At 37.7% G+C, this 18,812-nt stretch overlaps 1 protein-coding gene across 3 annotated transcripts in view; it reads left to right on the forward strand.

Annotated features, from left to right (window-relative positions):
• NEO1 (neogenin 1) overlaps positions 1-18,812 on the forward strand; it is a 258,553-nt gene that overhangs the window by 62,485 nt on the left and 177,256 nt on the right. For all 3 annotated transcript variants that reach the window (XM_034994392.1, XM_034994393.1, XM_034994394.1), the window contains exons 2-4: positions 7,001-7,318; positions 13,747-14,022; positions 17,192-17,345. In XM_034994392.1, coding sequence (XP_034850283.1) covers positions 7,001-7,318; positions 13,747-14,022; positions 17,192-17,345 — 748 coding nt within the window. The remainder of the gene's footprint in view (positions 1-7,000; positions 7,319-13,746; positions 14,023-17,191; positions 17,346-18,812) is intronic.

The raw sequence follows: 18,812 nt of genomic DNA on the forward strand, positions 1-18,812 counted from the left end.
AGCAAAAGAGGGTGGAAAACATTTAACTCTTAAGTATTGCTTGTTCTTTTTTTTTTTTTTTTAAAGATTTTATTTATTTACCTGAGACAGAGAGAATGAGAGACAGAGAGCATGAGAGGGAGGAGGGTCAGAGGGAGAAGCAGTCTCCCTGCCGAGCAGGGAGCCCGATGCGGGACTCGATCCCGGGACTCCAGGATCATGACCTGAGCCGAAGGCAGTCGCTTGACCAACTGAGCCACCCAGGCGTCCAAGTATTGCTTGTTCTTAATCAGTGATGTGAATATATTATCTTTTTGAGTCCTTTGAATTGAGTATTATTTTAACTTTCTAATTTTTAGACTTTTTGATTTTAAATTGAGAACTTGAAGCAAGAGAGACTAAGCTATATGGCAAGAGTGGACACCAATCAGGAAGGGTGAAATGTAGGATTTACAGACTGATTGGGTAGGATAGGGTGGTCAAAATAATGTTGTTAAGGAGTAAAAGAGGTATGAAGTCCTTTGGCATTAGTGTCTTAGTTTATAATGAAGACATAATTTTCATAGGATGAATAACATTATATACAGAATGCTTACATTTGTAGGCATGTAAAAAGGCTTGCTTACCTTTCTGTCCTGCATTTCTGATGCTGTCAAACTCTGAACCTCTGCAGGCAATAAGACAGATTTCATTTTATTTCTGCCAGTATTCAAATACTGTATGTTATTTTTTTACTCTGGACATGATAAAATTTAGAATTATTGGCCATGCTGGTGTGCAGTGAGTGATAGGATTTGTTGATATTTGGGGCGGAGGGAATATAACTGAGATAAGTTCCCTGTGGGTATTTTCCTTTCATAAGATGGAATTCTATCAAGAAGTGTGAAGTATTTTATCAAAAAGTGAGGAATAGTCTATCAAGAAGTGAGAGCTATTCCATTAAAAAGTGAGAAATTTGCAGAGACCAGGGAATGTAGAAGAGATCAGACAGGATCATTAAGCCTGTTTCAGAATAATGTGTATCGTGACTGTGGTCATAGTAAACGAAAATTAAGCAAATTTAAGTGGATAGGGAATTAGGACCCTGGTGGGAAATACAGGCCAGTTTTTATACAAAGTCAGCCAAGGAGTGGGTGTCTGATAACTCTTCTATGACAGAGGAAAAATGGTTAAAGGAGCGGTGATAGATCTGAGCACTGGGTGTTGTAAGTGATGAATCAGAATTCTACTCCTGAAACCAATATTGCAGTGTAAGTTAACTAAAATTTAAATAAAAATTAATAAAAAAAAGAAATGGTGGTAGATCTTCTTTTTAAAAAATCTTCTGTTCCCAAGAAAAGATTATTTACCGCCAATAACAAAAGTTATTTTGTTTTTAAAACAGAAAAAGATGACAAGAAGAAAGCATAAGCAGTTGTTCATATTTTAAGCAGTAAGCAGTGCAGAAATCCATGGAGTAAAAAGCCTTCCCCCTGTATGCTCTCCATCAGTAGCTGAATCCCATTAGTTCCCCGGGAGAAAACACTGTTAAACTGTTCAGTGTTTATTCTTTTAGCCCTTTCCCTACGTTATTATTTTTTTTAAGATTTTATTTATTTATTTAATTTTTTTAAATTTTAAAACTTTTATCATGACCCTCATTTTTATTTATTATTTTTTAAATTTATATATATTTTATTATGCAGTTAGCCAACATATAGTACATCATTAGTTTTTGATGTAGTGTTCAACTATTATTTATTTTAAAGAGTATGTGTATGAGCGGGGAGGGGGGGGCAGCAGGAGAGGGAGAGAATCTCAAGCATACTACCTGCTGAGTATAGAGCCCTATGTGGGGCTTGATCCCACCACCCCGAGATCACAACCTAAGCTAAAATCGAGAGTCAGAGTTAACCTACTGAGCCATCCAGGCACCTCTTCCATACATTATTTACATTTAAATGTATGCATACACACATATATGTACATGTATATATATTTTTATGTAGGTGGGGTCATACTATATGTATTTTAAACTTGAGTATTTTTTATTTAACAGTATATATATTTTAAGTTTTTGAATGTTGGCATGTGAATATGCCCCAGACTTTTCATATTGTCCTTTTCCTGTGCAGACTGTATACGAAAATAGCTTTATTTCTGCTTGAACAACATTGTGTTTCATGTAAAATATTCATGCAATAGCAAAGGTGAAAGAAGAAATTAAAAGTCAACTGAAATCTCACCACCCTGAGATAATCCACATTTTAATGACTAGTTTTTAAAAAATGTACCCCTTCACCCACACCTACCACAACACGTATAATACTTATAAAGGGATTATACACATTAGTTGATTTTTATTATGAAATTATTTTCTGTGTGCTTGAAGCTTTTTATCTACTCATCTCCTCCCAGTAAATCAGTGGTAACAACCTGGTACACTTTGCTACTTTCTCGGTGCTCATATAGTCGTATGTACAGACATTTTATTATTTATACTTGTCTGCATTGTTCATTTTTCTCAGAATTCATTCCAGATCAGCTGAAATGTGGCTCACTTATTTTTTGCTGGCTAAATATTCTAAGGCAGGAGTCAATGGATCAAATGCATCCTGCTGCTTGTTTTTATAAACTTTTATTGGAACACAGCCTTATCCATTTTTTTTATTGAGTGATGTGACTTTTAAAATTCTTGTTACATGTGATAAATTTCCTCCCAGTCTTGTCATATTTTGCTTTGTCATGATATTTTTGCCTTAAAGTTTTAAAAATTTAAATACAATGAAGTGAAACATATCTATCTTTTCTAACTTTGAAGTTCCCTATTTTGATTTAAAAGGTTGCCTGACACCAGGGTTATCCTTGTATTTTCCTAAAATCTTTTTTAAAAGATTGATTTATTTATGTATTTGAGAGAGAAAGAGTGAGAGAGAGAGAGCACAAGCGGAGGGTGGGGGGACAGAGGGAGAGGGAGAAAGAGACTCCCCGCTGAGCAGGGAGCCTGACTCTGGGCTCCATCCCAGGACTCTGGATCATGACCTGAGCTGAACGCAGATGCTTAACCAACTGAGCCACCCTGGCGCCCCCTAAATTTTTTTTTACATAGTTTTCTCATAGGTCTGGAATGTATTTTTCTATATGTATATAAGTGGCATTATAGTGTAGTGTGGTTAATATCACAGACTCTGGTTCTGTTATTTACTACCTGTGTGACCTTGGACAAGGTATTTAACATTTCTATGCTTTAGTTTTCTCCTCTAAAATGAGAATAATAGTAGTACCTATAATAAGATAGTAGTGGAGATTAAATGAGTAGTTAGTATGTAGAGAAGGTTTAGAGCAGTCTCTGATACATAGAAACATGTTAAGTGTTTACTGTTATTACATGTTGTAAGTAGGCTTCTTGTTTTTTTCCTCATGTGGGTAACCAGTTGTCCTAGAGGATGGCAGTATCCAATTTGATTTCAAGGTTTGAGAACTCATGCAGTGTCCAATATGTGCACACATCCCATAATAACTAGTTGTGGTTGTTTAAAAGTTAAAATATTTTTCAATTTGCCTGTATTATTTTTTCAATAGGATACTAACTTGTTAGGACATAAATACTGATTCATTTGTTTGAACCTAACTATTACATAAACAAAGCTGTTAGGTATTTCTTTTAGCCTAGAGAATTGGTGAAAAAAATTTAAAAAATAAGGGCACCAGGAGTCAAGAAACTTTGGGAACTTCTGTGCCCTTACAAACAAGTTATTACAAATATTTAAAGGTTAAGAACATTTGAAGTGCTATGTAGGTACTGTATGCCATGCCGGCTTGTAACAAGACGAAACTAATCTTGTCTGGGCACCAGGCACAGACAGCATTTCTGAGAAAGTAGTATTTAAGCTGAGCTTGAAGGAAGACTTGGAGTCAGTTGGAGAGGGGTGGTGGTGGGAGTAGCTTGTGTGAAGAGGGCAGGAGCTAAGGGGGTGACAGAGATGCAGCAAGCCTTAGAGGGTGAGGAGAGAGGGAGTTTACTTAGTTTGTAAAAGACAGTGACAAGCCTTTGAGGGATTTTAAGCGAAGGAACAGTACCTTAGGTCACTGTGTGTTTACTGAGGGAATAAAATACAAAGATGATATACATAAATATTTAAGTAATGCTGTATTCTAAGTAATGTAGAGTACATATTTGTGGTAAAATTTTGAAGGGCCTTGGTTTTCAAAGGCATTTGTCAACTTCACTATAATTAAAAAAATTTTTTGAAGGCATATACTCTTGTTCAACTTGGTTGATAAGGACTTTTAAAATGAAAGAAAATCAGGGGCACCTGGGCGGCTTGGTTGGTTAAGCGTCTGCCTTCGGCTGGGGTCATGATCCCAGGGTCCTGGGATTGGGCCCCACTTGGGGCTCCCTGATCAGCAGGGAGTCAGCTTCTCCCTCTCCCTCTGCTCTTCCCCTTGCTCGTTCTCTCTCTCTCTCAAATAAATAAAATCTTAAAAAAAAAAGAAAATGAAAGAAAATCAAAAGCAAGATAGAATGTTAAGCTCTGAAAAATTTACGTTTGTGTAATTATTATTTTTTAAATGGCAAAACTTTGTCCAAATTTTAAAATGAAATTTATTAATAATTATTTTAAACTGTTAACTTTGCATATTTTGACTGCCAGTCTAACACATTTCTCTCTTAAGTTCCTGAATTGTTTAATTTGGATGGTATAATAAAGATTTAATGTTACACAGGAACGGTATAAAAGTAATTTCTCTTAGTTTAGCAATCTTTTTGTATTGCCCTGGAGTTGATATTTTTATTTTACTATAGTATCAATGTAACATTTTTTACAGTAGTAAAAAGCAAATCCCTGCAGGTTACTTTTGAAAAATTCCTAAGCTCATTCTCAAGAGTTTTAAGACTTGAAGAATCAATTTCATAATCATTAAATAGGGATGGAACCCACCTCATGGTGTTTGGGAAAGGAAGATTAGTCTGTTTGGAATTTGATTCACATTGTAAGTGTTTGAAAAATTTAAAACAAGTGAATATTATTCCCTTCCCTCTGCCAGTATATTTTATATTTATTTAGAACCACTCTTTCATTACGTAGTAAAGAACTAGCGTCATTCTTAAAATCATAGTGTAAATAAATTATAGATAAAGGGGTGTGTAGATATATTTTAAAAACTGTCTTGTTTTCATCTGTTGGCCTAAGCCTCCCTAATTGTTCACATGAAGAAATCTGATTAGAATTGATTATAGTCTGATTACAAGGGATTCGGTCAGTACTCTTCTTAAAGAAAAGAGGTAAAGCTTTAAGTTGGAAAGTTTTCTCTGGCTGAGAATATAAGATTTATAGCAATTTTTTTTATTATGTTCAGTTAGCCAACATATAGTACATCATTAGTTTTTGATGTAGTATTCAATGATTTATTGGTTGTGTATAACACCCAGTGCTCATCACATCACGTGCCCTCCTTAATACCCATCACCCGGTTACCCCATCCCCCTTCCCTTCCATAACCCTCAGTTTGTTTCCTGGAGTCCAGAGTCTCTCATGGTTTGTCTCCCTCTCTGATTTCTTCCCATGCAGTTTTCCCTCCCTTTCCCTGTGGTCCTCCATGCTATTCCTTATGTTCCACATATGAGTGAAACCATATGATAATTGTCTTTCTCTGCTTGACTTATTTCATTTAGCATAATCCCCTCCAGTTCCATCCATGTAGATGCAAATGGTGGGTATTCATCCTTTCTGATGACTGAGTAATATTCCATTGTATATATGTACCACATGTTTACCCATTCATCTGTTGAAGGGCATCTTGGCTCCTTCCACAGTTTGGCTATTGTGGACATTGCTGCTATGAACATTGGGGTACAGGTGCCCCTTCTTTTCACTATATCTGTACCTTAGGGGTAAATACCTAGTAGTGCAATTGCTGGGTCATTGGGTAGCTCTATTTTTAGCCATCAGGGAAATACAAATCAAAACCACAATGAGATACCACCTTATACCAGTTAGAATGGCAAAAATTAACAAGACAGGAAACAACAAATGTTGGTGAGGATGTGGAGAAAGGGGAACCCAACTGTTGGTGGGAATGCAGGCTGGTGCAGCCACTCTGGAAAACAGTATGGAGTTTCCTATAGTAAATTAAAAAAAAAAAAAAATTTGTGTTCTTCTCATGTTCAGGGAACTGGCCAGGAACTTCTCATGTTCAAAGAATTTTTCTAAGGACTTAGAAAAATTAAACTGATCCCTCCTGTGCTGTTTACATCAAAATGAATTCTAGGGGCGCCTGGGCGGCTCAGTTGATTAAGCATCTGACTCTTGATCTCAGCTCAGGTCTTGATCTCAGGGTCGTGAGTTCCCTACTTAAAAAAAAAAAAAGAATTATAGATGAAGATTAAATGTAGAAAATGAAATCACAGAAGTACTAGCACAAAACAAGGCTGAAATTTTTTATAATCTTGGAATAAAAATCTTTTTAAGTATAACAGATTTAATTTTATATAGTTAAAATTTGTTTTCTTATGACAAAAATAAAGTCAAAGGGGAAAAAAGAATATTTGCAAAACATGATAGCTATGCCCCAAAATTGCTAAGTCAATAGGATGAGTAATCCACTAGAAAAATGGACAAAGTGTATGTATGGTGAATTTATGAAACAAATATAGCCAGTAAACGTAACTTAATAACAAAGAATCATTTGTTTTCTGCTTCCTTTGTGTTTCATAGAAAATTTCACTTTGAATAAAATAATTTTAAATATTTATAAATCCCATTGTAGGGTTTGACATAAAACTTTTATTAGATATTCATGTAATCTAACAACGTTGGATTATGTCATCTGGCAGGGTCTTTTTTTTCATCTTCTTCTAAATGGGTCATATTTTTATTTCCTAGTAAAATTTTATTTATTAGATACTAATAGTGAAATGACTTATGTATCATATCCAAACAGCATAATTATTTAACAATAACTTTTATACAAATTACATTTCTTACAGAAATAGAAGAAGAAAGCTTGCTTAACTTTGTTCTTTTTGTTATTTTTGTAGGATCCAGCATTCGAACATTCACTCCATTTTATTTTCTGGTGGAGCCAGTGGATACGCTCTCAGTTAGAGGCTCTTCTGTTATATTGAACTGTTCAGCATATTCTGAACCTTCTCCAAAAATTGAATGGAAAAAAGATGGAACTTTTTTAAACTTAGTATCAGATGACCGACGCCAGCTTCTCTCAGATGGGTCTTTATTTATCAGCAGTGTGGTGCATTCCAAACACAATAAACCTGACGAAGGTTATTATCAGTGTGTGGCCACTGTTGAGAGTCTTGGAACTATTGTCAGCAGAACAGCCAAGCTCACAGTAGCAGGTAAGTTTTTCAAAAGTAATTTATTTGTATTTTCAAATTTTTATAAAGGGCATATCTTGATAAAAAGCAGTATTATCCTAGAGTTTTCATTTAACTGGTAACAAGAAATATACTCACTTAACAAGTATCAATTGAGCATCTGCTAGGTGCATGGCATTCTGCTAAGACTTGCTTCGTGCCATGGGGAATAAACTGTAGCACTTCTCCACTTTCTGTCATTTAGATTGCTAATAGCTGCGATCAGAAGTATTAAGTCCGTTCTTTTCTTTTTAATTTGGAAATGACAGAGGAAGTTGTATAGGAAAATTGATTCCCTTTGATTGCTAACTTTTATCCTCCCCAGCATAACCACTTAGTATGGCTTTGTAAAACTTGCAGTATAGCCAGAATCTTGGTTCCTTTATGCCCAAGCCAAGGAAATGACATTTAATTGGATTAATTATTTAAAAACCTGTAGGGGCGCCTGGGTGGCTCAGTTGGTTAAGCGAGCCTTCGGCTCAGGTCATGATCCTGGAGTCCCTGGATCGAGTCCCGCATTGGGCTCCCTGCTCGGCGGGGAGCCTGCTTCTCCCTCTGACCCTCCCCCCTCTCATGTGCTCTCTCTCTCTCATTCTCTCTGTCTCAAATAAATAAATAAAATCTTTAAAAAATAAAAAATAAAAACCTGTAGGATGTGGGTATTAAGGTGAAGAGCAGAAAGTTGTAAAGAGACAAACATTCACTCCCTTTTAGAGCATTCTTATATGAAGAATAATGGAAGCGTAAGCTGAATAAGTCATGAGTGTCTTGTAGTAGATGCTGGTATTCCTCGGGTCAGTGTTTCTTCACTTGAGTACTAGATGAAGTGTAGTTAGTTTTTGTTAAGGGTCACATTGTACAGAAATTGTCTTATGTTTATACTCATCTTGGTAAAATGCTAACATGTGAAAAAAAGAAAATGAGTAACAGAATAGTTTCCCATCTCATTGCCACTGTGGGGTGATAGTACCCCATTTCCCGCTCACTCCAGGCTATATTTGCTCATTCATTCAGAGTATCATGGCTCTTTTTCTTTTTGGAACCAGATACTTATAGCTGAATTTGAGTGTGATATAAAGCTACTGTAATTATTCCATAATCACAGACTGAGAATGGAAAAAGAAAAAGGGAAAAAAGTCACTTCTTTTGATAATTAGCCTTTCCTTTCTTTTTTTTTCCCCCTTCTTTTCCTTCTTTCCTTCCTTTTTCCTTTCCCTTCTTCCTTCCCTTCCTTTCTTCCTCTGATCTGCTTGCCAGGCTTTCTCCAACATGCAGATAAATAAGTTAGCATTATGACTGCCCCTACAGTGTCACTTAGGTGAGCTCTTCTTTGTCATTTATGTTCTTAAGCTGGGCTTTAATCATGACTCCTTCCTCTCTGCTGTCTGCCACAGCCTTTCACCAAATCCAGTGAATTCTGCTTCCTAGTTTCTTTATACGTGATCCTGAGGCTACTCCTCATCATCCCTCACCTCACACTGCCTGTAACTGTCCACTGCCTCGTTCTTTCCCTCTTCCAGTCTAGTGGTCAGGCTCTCTCCTCACCCTTCAGTAGCTCTTCAGTGACAACATCAAGTAGATGTCTAACTCTTGAACAGGCCTCTAAGTCTTTTCATGAGCTGGCCTCCACTTCTCCAGCTTCCTCCCTCCCTCCCTCCCTTTTTAAAGATTTATTTATTTATTTTAGGGGGAGTGGGGAAGGGCAGAGGGAGAGGGAGAGAATCTCAAGCAGACTCCCTGCTGAGCACGGAGCCTGATGAGGGGCTGGATCCCAGGACCCTGAGATCATGACCTGAGCTGAAATCAGGAGTCGGACACTTAACCGACTGAGCCACCCAGTTCCCCCTCTCCAGCTTCATTTCTTAACACTCTGCCCTGCCTCTCTCCCTGCCCTCTACCATCAGAAGCAGCAGGACCACCTTCGACACATTTTAGGCTCTACCAGTACTGAATATTTTCAAATCCCTTTTATTCTCTGTCTCTGGCCTTTGCTCATGGCTTCCCCACTGCCTATTAAGCCTGTCCTCTACTTTTTCCTCTCTTTCTACTCTGCTGGATTTGTCCATCCTTCTTTTTAATTTTCATATCCTTCAGGAAGCATTTTTTGGTCTAATGTCTTAGTAAATAGCCAATTTCAATACAATATAATCAATTCTTTGGCTGCAGACAAGATTCTGTAGGAGAGTTATTTAACTCACTCATGGCCTGAGTATCAGGAGGAAATAAGATCTGAGCTAAGAGATGAATAAAAGTTCTTTTAATAGTTGCATAATATCCATTGTATAGATATACTGTGATTTATCCCAAGATTCCCTTTTTGATGAACAGGTTAAAATTGTCTAATAAAATAAAATTTGTCTAATAAATAAAATAAAAATTGTCTAATGTTAAAGGCAGTAGTATAATGAACAGTCTTTTATAAATCTCTATAGAAAAGATTATTGGAATTAGTAATTGTATTAGTTGCTGGATCATAGAATATACTTTGTGTGTGTGTGTAATTTTAAAAAGAGCACTGAACTATTTGGCTGTTCCTCAAAATTTTAACCATAAAGTTAACCTTATGACTGAGCAATTCCATTTCTAGGTATCAACCCCAGAGAAATGAAAAGTTAGATCTCTACAAAAATTTGTACATGAGTGGTTATAGCAGCATTATCCGTAATAACCAAAAAGTGGAAACAATGTATCAAGTGATGATTGGCTAACCAAAATGTGGTATATTCACACATGGAATGTTACTCAGCAATAAAGAGGAATGAAATTCTTCTATGTACTGCAAATGGATAAACATGAAAAACATGATAAGTGAAAGAAGCCGCATATCATATGACTTCATATATATGAAATGTCCGGAAGAAGCAAATATAGGGTGCCAAGAAGTAGATTGGTGGTTTTCTAGGGCTGAGGATGGGGGAGGGAGATAAGGGCACAGGGGCTGGGTGGGTGAACACAGGGAATGGGGAGTGACTGCAACTGAGTACACAGTTTCTTTGAAGGATGATGAAAATGTTCTCCAACTAGGTTCTAGTGAGGTTGCACAACTTTATGTGTATCCTAAAAACTGTTGAATTGTGGACTTTAAGTGATAAACTTTATGGTATATAAGTTGTATCTCAATAAAACTAATTTTTTTTTCAAAAAGATTCTGCCAAATTGCAGTTCTAAAAGAACATTGGGGGTGCCTGGGTGGCTCAGTTGGTTAAGCAACTGCCTTCAGCTCAGGTCGTGATCCTGGAGTCCCAGGATCGAGTCCCACATCAGGCTCCCCGCTCAGTGGGGAGTCTGCTTCTCCCTCTGACCCTCTCCCCCCTCATACTCTCTCTCTCTCTCTCTCAAATAAATAAATAAAATCTTTAAAAGAACATTGGTTAGTGTTCTTTGGTTACGAGTGATAGAAACTGATTCTGGCCAAGTCAAGTAAGAAGGGGAATTTCTGAAAGAACACAAAGTAGGTAGCTCATAGAATTAGGTAGGAGAAGTCGTCTTCTCTGCACTCATTTCTCCACAGCGGAAATTTTGGTTTTACTGCCTGGCTGTAGCCTGGCTAGGAGTGTTTTGTGCCTCAAGGTGGAGGCATTGGGTGGTCTGAATACAGACATTGTTAATCTCTGTTTGTCCAGCCCCCATCTCGCTCCTACTCTCTCTCCTTTCTCCTGCAATTCTCTGAAAGCAGCAGGACAAACGGGCCTCCTACTTGTGAGCGCAGGAGGCTGCAGCACTTCCTGCCATGGTATGTCAGCACCAGTTCCTCCGTCTGCTTTCCCTGTTGAGAAACTTGTAGAAATCTCTTGTCTGCCAGTTCCACATATGTTGTTACTCATTTTCATGAGACCTCAGGAGGGGAGAATATTTGGCTTTTTAAAAATAGAATTAGCTCTTGGTTTTATTTCAGCTTCCTTTTTTCCTACTTTCTTAGTTTCTCTGTTTATCTTTGTTAATTCCATTCTTCTAATTTTTTGGTTTCTGTAAAGTAGATGTATGGCTAATTTTATCTTTCTTTCCTTCAAAAATCCCCTTGATATAAAAAATAAGAAAAAATTTGTAAGAAGGCTAGACAACTTGTGTGTTATTTCCATATGGAATAATTCACCATCATAAAACTGCAAAACCTGGAACTATTTCTCATAATTTACTATGTTTGTTACTCTTTAAAGAAACAGTTTGCTGTGTTCTCAGCGTCTCAGAGTCACTTTTTTAGATGTTACTGTTAATGATAATAGCAGCTACTATTTGAGTATTTTTTTTTTCCAGATTTATTTATTTGGGGGGGGGCATGATCAGGAGGGGCAGAGAGGGAGAGAGAATCTCAAGCCGACTCTGCACTGAGTGCGGACCCTGACGTGGGGCTTGATCCCAAGACCCTGAGATCATGACCTGAGCCGAAACCAAGAGTGAGATGCTTAGCCAACTGTGCCACCTAGGCACCCCTACTATTTGAGTTTTTATGTGCCAAGGCAATATGCTATATATGAAGTATTTATGTTAAGTATTAACCTTTTAACACCCTATGAGGTCTCTTATTGTTCTCATTTTCCTGATGGAGAAACTGAGACTTCAAGGTTAAGTAACTTGCTAATGTCACACAGCCATGAAGTGGTGGGGTTGGGATTCACATGCAGATTATGTGACTCCAGAACTTAGGCTCTTAACCACTACATTCTGTGGCATCTACAGAGTATTTATGACTACATTTTTGTCAATATTTTATTTTGAAATAATTTCAAACTCATACAATTATTGCAAGAATGAAACCAAGAAATCCCATATACTCTTCACTCAGATTACCCAATTGTTAACATTTTACTATGTCTGCCTTATAACCCCCCACAATATGCACATACCCAAATCAGTGTTTTTTCCTAAATCATTATGGGTAAGTTGGAGGCATTACCCCCACCTAAATACTTCTGTGTATATTTCCTAAAAACAAAGATACTCTCCTAAATAACCATCCATCAATTTTAGGAAGTCAATCTTAATACGATACTACCGTAGATACCATTCTGATTTTACTGGTTGCTTCGATAAAGCTCTTTTTTTTTTTTTTAAAGATTTTATTTATTTATTTGACAGAGAGAGACACAGTGAGAGCAGGAACACAAGCAGGGGGAGTGGGAGAAGGAGAAGCAGGCTTCCCGCTGAGCAGGGAGCCTGATGCGGGGCTCGGTCCCAGGACCCTGGGATCATGACCCGAGCCGAAGGCAGACGCTTAACGACTGAGCCACCCAGGCGCCCCTCGATAAAGTTCTTAATAGCAAAAAACAAAAGCAGGAACTTTGCCCCTCTGCCACTCCTTTCTGGTCTGGGATTACATGTTGTATTTAGTAGTTTAGGCTCTTTTGGTCTCAAACCATTCTTTAGTTTATCCTAGTCTCATTTTGTGTTTTCTGATTTTCCCCTATGAATAGATTCAGGTTTTGCATTTTGGGAAGAAATATCACAGAAGTAAATGAAGCCGCGTTCTTCTTAGTGCATTCTATCAGGAAGCGTATGATGTTTCGTTTCACTACTGGTTATGTTAACCTTTATTACTTTGTTAATATGGTCTATGCTATGTTTCTCCACTGTGAAGTTAATATTTTATACTTTTATTAATTAGCAGTATTTTGGGAAGAGCTAATTTGAGGCTCTGTATATATCCTATTCCTCATCCACCTTTCACCAGTGAGTTTAGCATCCATTCATTCTTTTCTGCCTCAATTATCATTATCCCAGATTGAGCCAGAGGAAACTCCCTTCAGTCTGACTTCTGTGTCCTTTTGATAGGTCCATATTGTTCTTTGGATGCTTCCTTACTTCCTGTCACAGGATGTTCCAGGTTTATCTTGTATTTTCCTTACTCTCGTCGTAGAATCAGCCTCTTTAAGGAGCATTGGTTCCTTGTAGTGGAAAATGGTATTTAGAAATCAAGATTATGTCACCATATATACTCATTGCTACTCAAGTGGCATTGATTTTGGACTCTCTCTGGACAGAGCTAGGAGATTTATGCATATACATATATGTACAGATATATATGTATGTAATGACTGTGTATGAAATGTATATTTTTTTACACATACATTTATATGTATATATATGTTTAACTATATAATTATATAAAACTGTAAGTTTATACTGATGCCTTAATTCTACCAATACCATGGGATTTATTCTACCCTTCTGCTTTTCCATATTTGTACCTTGCTTCTCCAACTGTGAGGAATGTGACTTCAATTATCCCTAGTACATTTACTTATTTGGCTTGTATCCCTGTTGTAGCCAGTTTCCTGACCCATGGACTTTCTTCTTGACCCTGGTTCCAGCGTACATATGGCCACATGGGCTGACTTGCTCCTGGTTCCCAACACTACATTTTAAAGTAACATTAAACTACATTTTATTTCTTCTTTTCCTTTATTGTCCAGGTCTTCCAAGATTTGCCAGCCAACCAGAACCTTCTTCAGTTTATGCTGGGAACAGTGCAATTCTGAATTGTGAAGTTAATGTAGATTTGGTCCCGTTTGTGAGGTGGGAACAGAACAGACAGCCTCTTCTTCTGGATGATAGAGTTATCAAACTTCCAAGTGGAACACTGGTTATCAGCAACGCTACTGAAGGAGATGGGGGACTTTATCGCTGCATAGTTGAAAGTGGTGGGCCACCAAAGTATAGCGATGAAGCTGAATTGAAAGTTCTTCCAGGTATTAATTTATTATCAGGACTTGTGGTTTTATGTTTATTAATGGATGAAAATTGTTGTTAGAATTTTCTTTTTAAATAAACACTGTTAAATATATGGTGTGACAAATTAATGTCAGCATAAGGAGTCTCAGTTTCTTATAGGCAGAGAAAAGAAGAAAATGTGCCAGAAAGATTTACTCTTTAGTGAATACATTAATAGAAATTTATGAAGCGATAAAGTGTATCTATGGCATTCTTTTTGGCCAAAGACACCCTAGGTCTGTGTCTTGTCAAGCCTCTATCTGCTCCTTCCCTGGAATGGGATACTTGATGTAGTTAGATCTCTTGTCAGAATCCGAGACTCCCTCGGGGTAGTTCATGTAAGGGTTGGGCAGCGTGTTAACTAATAGAGCAGCTCTGGAGACACTGGTAGGCAAGAGTTCTTGGATCTTTATAGCGTTCCCCCATTTTAATGTAAACTCAGGCCCTTCTTCCCTTGCTTTGTGGGTTCTCACTCTTTCTGCCCCTGGTGGCTCTCCTCCTCTGTTTCATGTGTCTTTTCTCAGCTGTGTAACTTCTGCTTACTCATAACTTCCTCTCACGTGTTGCTCATCCCAGGCATGCTAGCCTCCTGCTGCCTCCTGGCCTCTCAGCTTCTGTTCCCACTGCTGCGTGCCTAATTCCACATTTCTTCCTTCAAACCTGAGTTTATGAATATAATGGGGCCATCTTTACATTGTTTGGGCAGATTTTTTATATTTTTTTGTAGGCTAATTTTTAGTCTATGGATTGGCTTGCAAGGTGAGCCCAGTGTTGGGAGCAGCGACGCTTGAGGGTGTTCCTGATGGGCTTTGAACTGACTTTTTTTTTTAAGGCAGTTTCTTTCTTTGTCATCATCATCCATGCCTTTGCCATTCCTATCCCTGTGTATTTTCAGCTTAGCAGCCACAGTTATTTTTTAAAATGTATATTAGATTATAAAATAAAATAAAATATATATTAGATCATGTTACATCTTTGCTCAAAACCTAATGGTTTCTCATCTTAGAGCAAAGTCCTTGGCCTGTAAGGCTTTGTATACTCTTAATGCCCCCTTCCTCACCATCTCTCTCCTTCCATCTGGTACTCTTCTCTCCCTCACTCTATGATTGTGACCACCTTATGTTTCCAGAACACTCCAGACATTCTTTTGCTTTGCGGTCTTTCTACTTGCCATTTGCCCTGCCTGGAATCCTCTTCCCTCAGATATCTGCCTGACACAACCGTCTTATTTCTCTGCTCAAATATCACTTCATTGTTAAGCCTTCCTTGGCCACTGTTTAAAACAACAGTCTTCATATCCACCCTGGTACTTTCCTCTTTCCCCCTTAATTTTACTTCAGAACATATCCATTGTCTGACATACAATGTCTTTTATTTCTTGTCTCTCTCCCCTAGTAGTATATAAGGTCAACAAGGGTAGGGAATTTTGTCTGCTGCCAAGAATGATAACTGACACATAGAAGCCAGTGAATATTTGTTCAAATTTATTTGTTTCTATCAAAATATGATTAAATTTAGCTAAATCCCAATGGGAAAACAAGAAAACTATTGCCATATTGCAGCATCTTCTAGTCTACTTCCTGACTTGCTTTTACATGGCAGAGGTCCTATTTCTTCTCTGAGGTACCATTCAAGCAAATCCTCAAAACCAGATCCAAGGAAAAAAAGATTTTCAGTGTCAGAGGATGAACCACCATTCAATATCTGAAACAGAAACAAAATAATGTTTTATTTACTTAAGGAAAAATCATAGTTGTTAAGCATAGTCTTGAATAATGCAAACTGCTGCTCTCGTATAGAATTTTGGGGAAGACGTTATTTTTGGTGTGTTGGTTAAGAGGCAAGAGTGGGTTGATGTCAGCCATAGAAGCATGTTTTATGGTTGGTTGCGGAGGTGGGAGCAGGTTAATGTCAGCTATAGAAGCAAGTGATTCCACTTCTGAATGGCTGACTTTTAAAGCCTGAGGCTATCACTCGTTGGCTGGCTTTCAAAGGCATGTTCACTGAAGTGAGCTGTCACTCATCTAATAGACAGTGTTTGCTTGTTACCATGGCTATAGAACTGTCATCCATTAGTTATGCAAGTCTAAAGCCAGCCCTGGTGGTTGTTACCAAGGCTGTAGAACATCTTTTCCTGAGAGTATGGGGACAAGAGTTCTATCTCTTTACTGAGAACAGTCTTTTTTCTCAAAACTGAACACTGGAAATACCACTCCATCAAGAAGAGAACCCTGTCTTCTACCCATTAGAGTGCGGCCTTTTCAGATACCCATAAGAGGGCAGCTGTATAAAGTGAACACACAGGAGCAGCCTAACAGTCGTACCATTATAAAAATCAAGGGATTGACAGACTAAGTGAATGAGTTAAAGAGATGAAACTCAGAAAGATTTTTAGAAGTAACACACAGATGTAGGGATGTAAAGGAAACCTCTTACGATATCCCTATGAATGGAGAGGATGCTGTTAAGGGTCCTGAGCTTGCTCAGTCTTTTCTCTCTTTGTGCCACTCATGAAACATTTACTTTATTCAGTCTTTTGATGTGAAGGGGATTCTTGTCAAATATCCCTCAGTTGACTAGTAAGCACCTTGAAGTTCGGAGCTACAACTTCTACATCCTTAAGGTCCCCAGAGAGCCTAGCACAGTGCTTTACACATCAAAGTGATTAAGGAAATGTTTGCTAATTTATTTTTTTAAGATTTATATATTTATTTTGGGGGCGGGGCACAGGGAGAGGGAGAAAAAGAATCTCAAGCAGACTCCCTGCTGAGCATGGAGCCCAAAGCAGGGCTCGATTTCATGACCCTGAGATCATGACCTGAGCCGAAATCAAGAGTCAGACACTTAACCAACTGAGCCACCCAGGCACCTGGAAATGTTTGCTAATTTAAATGGGCGGTTCTTGTGTCACTTTTGCTTAAAATATTTTGTTATGTAAAGCCACATAGGGCGCCTGGCTGGCTCAGCTGGTAAAGCATGCATCTTTTGATCTTGGGGTCATGAGTTCAAGCCCCACACTGGGCATGGAGTCTACTTAAAAAAATAAAATAATAAAGCCACACAGACTGAATAGGAATTTGCCATTCCTCATCATTAAAGTAGTAAAGTGCTTTCGTAATTAATGTCTTTTGTTTTTTAATTTTTTAGATCCTGAATTCACTTCAAACTTGGTATTTTTGAAAGAGCCTTCTTCCTTAGTCAGAGTCATTGGTCAGAGTGCAGTGTTGCCGTGTGTTGCTTCAGGACTTCCTACTCCAACCATTAGATGGATGAAAAATGAGGAGGCGCTTGACACAGAAAGGTAATGTTGTCTGCCTAAAAGCTTTTTTCAGCCTTAGCTTGAGACTTGGTCTAATCTAATTTGGGACTACTGATTAATAATGAAAAAAGTGGTGATCTACTTTATTTTTATTTAAGCACATTATAATGCTCATTTATCATTCTTGAAATAGTTTATACGCTATATATGATTAGGATGTTTAAAGAAAAAATTGCTTTCAAAATATTAAGGGATAATTATTCCATCTGTTCTTTCTGAGCTGCAGTATACTTAGCTTAAGGCCTCAAGACCTCTTTCCCTAAATTGTTGCAGAAGTTTCTGGTCCTGACTAGCCTGAGACTTCTAATTCCTTTTCATGTGCATTTTGTTGATAGTAGTTTTTTCCTTTATTCTAACAATAAAAGAGAATTTATTCCTCATCCTTCTGTTTTTGCCTTTTAAAATCATACGAGCCTTCTTCTATGATCATAAATTCTTCCTCTTCCACAAAAGCTTTTATCTAAACATCAGCCATCCTGTCGTCCCTCATTACTTCCTTATGTAATAGGTGCTTGACATATGTAATGAGTGCTTTTCTCTGTTGTATTCTGATAAAAGAACTGAGGTAGCGGTGGTGGTGGTATTTAGGTATATTTTGTTTCCAAAGCAAAGTTATTTTGTGTGTTGTAGAATGTTTAGTATCATCCTTGGTCTCTGTCCACTGGATGCCAATAGCACTCCCAAGTTGTGACAACCAAAAATGTTTCTAGATGTTGACAGATGTTCCTTGGGGGACAAAATGGTCCCCAGTTGAGGACCACTGTTGCAGAGCAGTGCTGTCCAATAGAAATATGATGCAAGCCATGTGTGTAATTTAAAATTTTTGATAGCTAGGTAAAAAAAACCTAAGATGTAACGCATACTACTAAATACGATAATAATTTATGTGATGCACCAGTGAAATGTAGTTCTACCCAAACAATAAATGTGGTTAGTGTTGCTTCAGCTTTTACATTTGAATAAAAATTAAATAAAATTTAGAGTTCAGGTCTTCACTCTAGCCACATTTCAAGTGTCAGAGACCCCCTGTGCTAGTGGCTATTGATTTGGACTGAGCAGGTCTAAAGATTCCCAACTGAGTGATCCAAAGTAAGCACACAGTCTTAATTTGTGTACTTAAGTAACCGAGACCTGGGAAAGGGGTAACTCTCTAGTTAGCTTGGTGATCAACCTTCAGTGATTTCATTAGCAAAACTGATGGTATCATCTCCAATGTCATCTCTTTCTTTCTCAGCACTCATCCAGTCATCAACTACTTCTGCCTATATTTTACTTCCTTTCTTCCCACTCCTTTTCCCAGCTGAATATTAGGCGAAGAATTTATAAAACTTCAAGGGAGTATTTAAAACTTAGGCTAACTGAAACATAGGGAACCTTTAAAAAGGGGATAAAAATTTGAAGCTCTCTTAGAGTAGAAATTTAAGTTGGCTACATGTTAGAACAAAATCT

This window comes from Mirounga leonina, unplaced genomic scaffold (genome assembly GCF_011800145.1).
Source record: "Mirounga leonina isolate KUSES-001 unplaced genomic scaffold, KU_Mleo_1.0 Mir_91, whole genome shotgun sequence".
NCBI lineage: Eukaryota > Metazoa > Chordata > Mammalia > Carnivora > Phocidae > Mirounga > Mirounga leonina.